This window comes from Octodon degus, unplaced genomic scaffold (genome assembly GCF_000260255.1).
Source record: "Octodon degus isolate 3935 unplaced genomic scaffold, OctDeg1.0 scaffold00126, whole genome shotgun sequence".
In the NCBI taxonomy this organism is placed as follows: domain Eukaryota; kingdom Metazoa; phylum Chordata; class Mammalia; order Rodentia; family Octodontidae; genus Octodon; species Octodon degus.
This window is the reverse complement of record NW_004524702.1, coordinates 4,837,835-4,841,139: the sequence shown is the minus strand read 5'-3', so window position 1 is coordinate 4,841,139 and position 3,305 is coordinate 4,837,835. Positions and strand designations below refer to the sequence as shown.

At 55.1% G+C, this 3,305-nt stretch overlaps 1 protein-coding gene across 1 annotated transcript in view; it reads left to right on the top strand.

The window, feature by feature from the left end:
- Positions 1–2,248: 2,248 nt before the first annotated feature.
- Positions 2,249–3,305, top strand: part of Ccdc12 (coiled-coil domain containing 12) — a 57,522-nt gene continuing 56,465 nt past the window's right edge. Inside the window, exon 1 of the mRNA XM_004640686.3 lies at positions 2,249–2,482. Within this exon, the coding sequence (XP_004640743.2) occupies positions 2,276–2,482 (207 nt within the window). The 5' untranslated portion in view covers positions 2,249–2,275. The remainder of the gene's footprint in view (positions 2,483–3,305) is intronic.

Below are 3,305 nucleotides of genomic sequence, written 5' to 3'. Positions count from 1 at the left end.
CGCCACCTGTCGCCGCCTCCTCCGCGCCGCCCGCCGGCTGCCCTGGGTCAGGCCCAGGGGCGGAGCGCGCCGGGGAAGTCCGCACCCGGTCCCCTGCACGCCGCGGCCGCCCTGCGCCCCGCCTCCTCCTGCCTCGGCCTCCCGTCCCGCCCCCCGGACGGGCCAGGCGAGAACGCGCTCGCGCGTGCTCGTGGGAGTTGAGGAACCCGGGTCATCTAAGAGAAGAGCATGGACTCCAGGGGCAGGCTCCGCCCTTAGTCTGGGAGACTCCGCCTCTTGGCCCCAGACACTGGTGACACCCGTCCACCTCTTGTACCGGCCACTGGTCGCGCTCCCTGAGAGAGTCCTGTTCTAGGCTTCTCGCTGGTAGTGAGGGATTGAGCCCAGGCCTCCTACTGAGCTACCCCTCCAGCACTTTTTATTCTTATTTTTAACTTATTTTTGAGATGGGGGTCTCCCAAAATGGCCCAAGTTGAACTCAAATTTGCATCGTCCTAACTCTGTCTCCCAGAGTCTTGGGATTACAGATACTTGTCACCAAGCCTGGCTCCAGGAGCTTTCTGGAAAGAACTGAAGGCCACTTGAGCTATGCTATGTGAGGGCGTAAGAGGACCAAGCTATAGGACCAAGCAGGACAGAAGGAGCCTAAAATGGCTTTCTCGTGGGTGTGCAGGCTCCAGAACACCCATGTGGGGTGAGTCTGTGCCTCCAGGAATCTTCCCCAGGTGTGGCGGAGGCAATCCCCCACGTGAACCAGGGCCTGCCTTAGGCTCCTTCAGTCCCTGGGTGGGTACCTCCGACCTGCCTTACAGATGAAAAAACTGAGGAAAACAAACAAACTGAGGCTCACAGGGCAGCAGGGACAGTGACATAGGCCTAAAGGACTGCTGGGCCACAGTCCTCATAGCTGTTGTGTCCATTTCCCCTTCCCTTCCTGCCATGGGGCAGGAGTCAGGCCTTTCTACTTGGGAAGGGGAGTTACCAGGCCCAGAGAGGTGCCTTGGGTCCTAGGAACTGACTGGCCCGGGGCCCCCATCCCTGCCCTTTCCCTTTGCTCTTGGGTAGCTTCCAAATAGTTGGCCTTTGCTCCTCCCTCTGAACTCGGTGATGACATTTCCTGAGCATCTACCGCCCGCACCAGGCTCTGGCAGGGCCCTATAGCCACTGTTGGAATGGGGTCCGGGGTGCGGGGTGCAGGGTGGGGGGTGGGGGTGCTGGGCTCAGTAGAATAAGCACTTGCCTGGCAAGTGCAGGGTCCTGAGTTCAATCCCCGGTATCGAGAAAAAAAAAAAAAAAAAAAAAAAAAAGCAAGGGAGGTGGACTAACAGGTTGGTGTGCAGCCTTTGAGCTTCTGAAGGTCAGGAGCAGAGAACAGCTCGTGAAGGGCTGCGGTTCTGGGAAAGATGGGCAGGGGAAAGAGGCATGGCCTCCTCCTTCTAGAAGGGTGCAGGTCTTGAGACCTACATCCTGACTGTAGTGTTCCCTGTTACCAAGGCAGGAGATCAAAGCAGGTTAAGGACCTTGGCAGCCGTGCACCCCGGGGCCACCGCCGCAGGCCAGGCCAGACCAACTTTTTCTGAACTCGAGTGGGGTGGACGGTCTCATTGCTGGGGCCCACTCACCCAGGGTGAAGTTGGCTCATCTCCAGAGAAGGTCTTTGACCCTGAGTACTTTGCCGTGGAGTAGAAGAGTGGGAAAGAGAGGGGGACAGGAGAGATCTATAAAGCCCACGCCACTTTTTAGATAAAAAGGCTATGCCTGCTAGGTCCCACTCTATGCAGGTTTTGTCTGGGCTAAGAAAACCTGGAGGGGTTTAGGAGTACGAGATCACGTGAGATGTACCGGAGGATAAGGTAGACCTCTTTAGGGTGGGATCAGAGTGGAGGATTAAGGAATATTTCTTTTGTTATTTATTTTGTACGGTCTTGCTACTTATTTCAGGCTGACCTTTAACTCAAGATCTTTCCGCCTCAGCCTCCTAAATGCTGGGATTACAGGCATATGCCACCACCCTAGGCTCAACGCATTCGAATCTCAAGAGCCACCACAGATGGGTAAAGCTGGGTCAGCGTAGTCAAGGGGCCAGCAGGAAAGGAGAGATAATTTCTTAGACAAACCAGGAGCAATCGACGCACTCTGTTTTCATTTTTTTAGGTCTGATTTCACTCGCTGTTGAAGCTGATTAGCGTTGGATAAATCGAGTCTTAGCAGGGTTTTTTTGTTTTTGTTTTTTAGGCTCCAGCATCGCTCGGCGAGTTGCTCGCTCTCCGAAAGCATGTCAGCATTGATTGGCTCTGAAGCGGTTCCCGTGCATCCATCCTCGTCTTGGATTGGCCGTGAGATCTCGCGCGACCGGGGGGGGGGGAAGGAGCGGGTCCCGGGCAAGATGGCGGCCACTGCGGCCGGTGTGGGCCGGCTAGAGGAAGAGGCGCTGCGGAGAAAAGAACGGCTGAAGGCACTACGGGAGAAAACCGGGCGCAAGGTAAGGAACGCGAATGGAGGGACAGAGCCAAAGCATCCAGCATTTGGGATTCAGAAAGGAGGGCCAAGACTAGTGAGAAACTACTGCTTCCGAGGCACGTATGCGTGGGCGGTTGGCGCATGCGCGGAGAGAGACGCCCGCCTACTGTATCTGGCGCTGTGGGGCTGGCTCTTCCGGGGCGGTGCCATAGTAGCGCCTGCGGAGGTGCGGGGGGGGGTGCGGGGGCGCGCACTGCGCGCTGCCGGAAGTGTAGTTTCTCCCGTTCTACTTGTGGCTCCTTTCAGTTCTAGATGCGTGCTGGAGTCGACGTGATTTGTTCCGTTAAATTTCCTACACTAGATTTCCTGAGTGACAAATCCCGCCCTATTGTAGAATGCAAAAATCCAAAAGAAAAATTGTGAGGGTTTATGGCTGGGAAGGAAAAAGAAGCTTGCATGTTTCTTCCCCAGATGCTTCTGCGGGGTGGGGCCACCAATCCTGTTAGTTGCCAGATTCAGAAGCATTTTCTCTCGCCTTCCTTTGGAACCAAAATGCTGCGAATCCATTTCTGCTTCAGTTATTTTCCAAAGCAGTGCAGAAGCAGAACTGACGCTCCCCACGTACAGACCCTGCCTGGTTACTGGAGGCAGTGGAACTTGCAACAGTTTTGCTTCCTCTGTGCTTGAACCTTCAGAAGTAGGAGTAATAAGCCCTGCCCTTTCGCTATCCTGCTATCCTCAGGTTATTCGGAGACCAGATGTCAGAGCCCACAGCAGAAGGTTGTTTTATCTTTGATTGGGCCCAAACAGTGTCCTTTACTAAGCAAAAAGAATTTTAAATATGC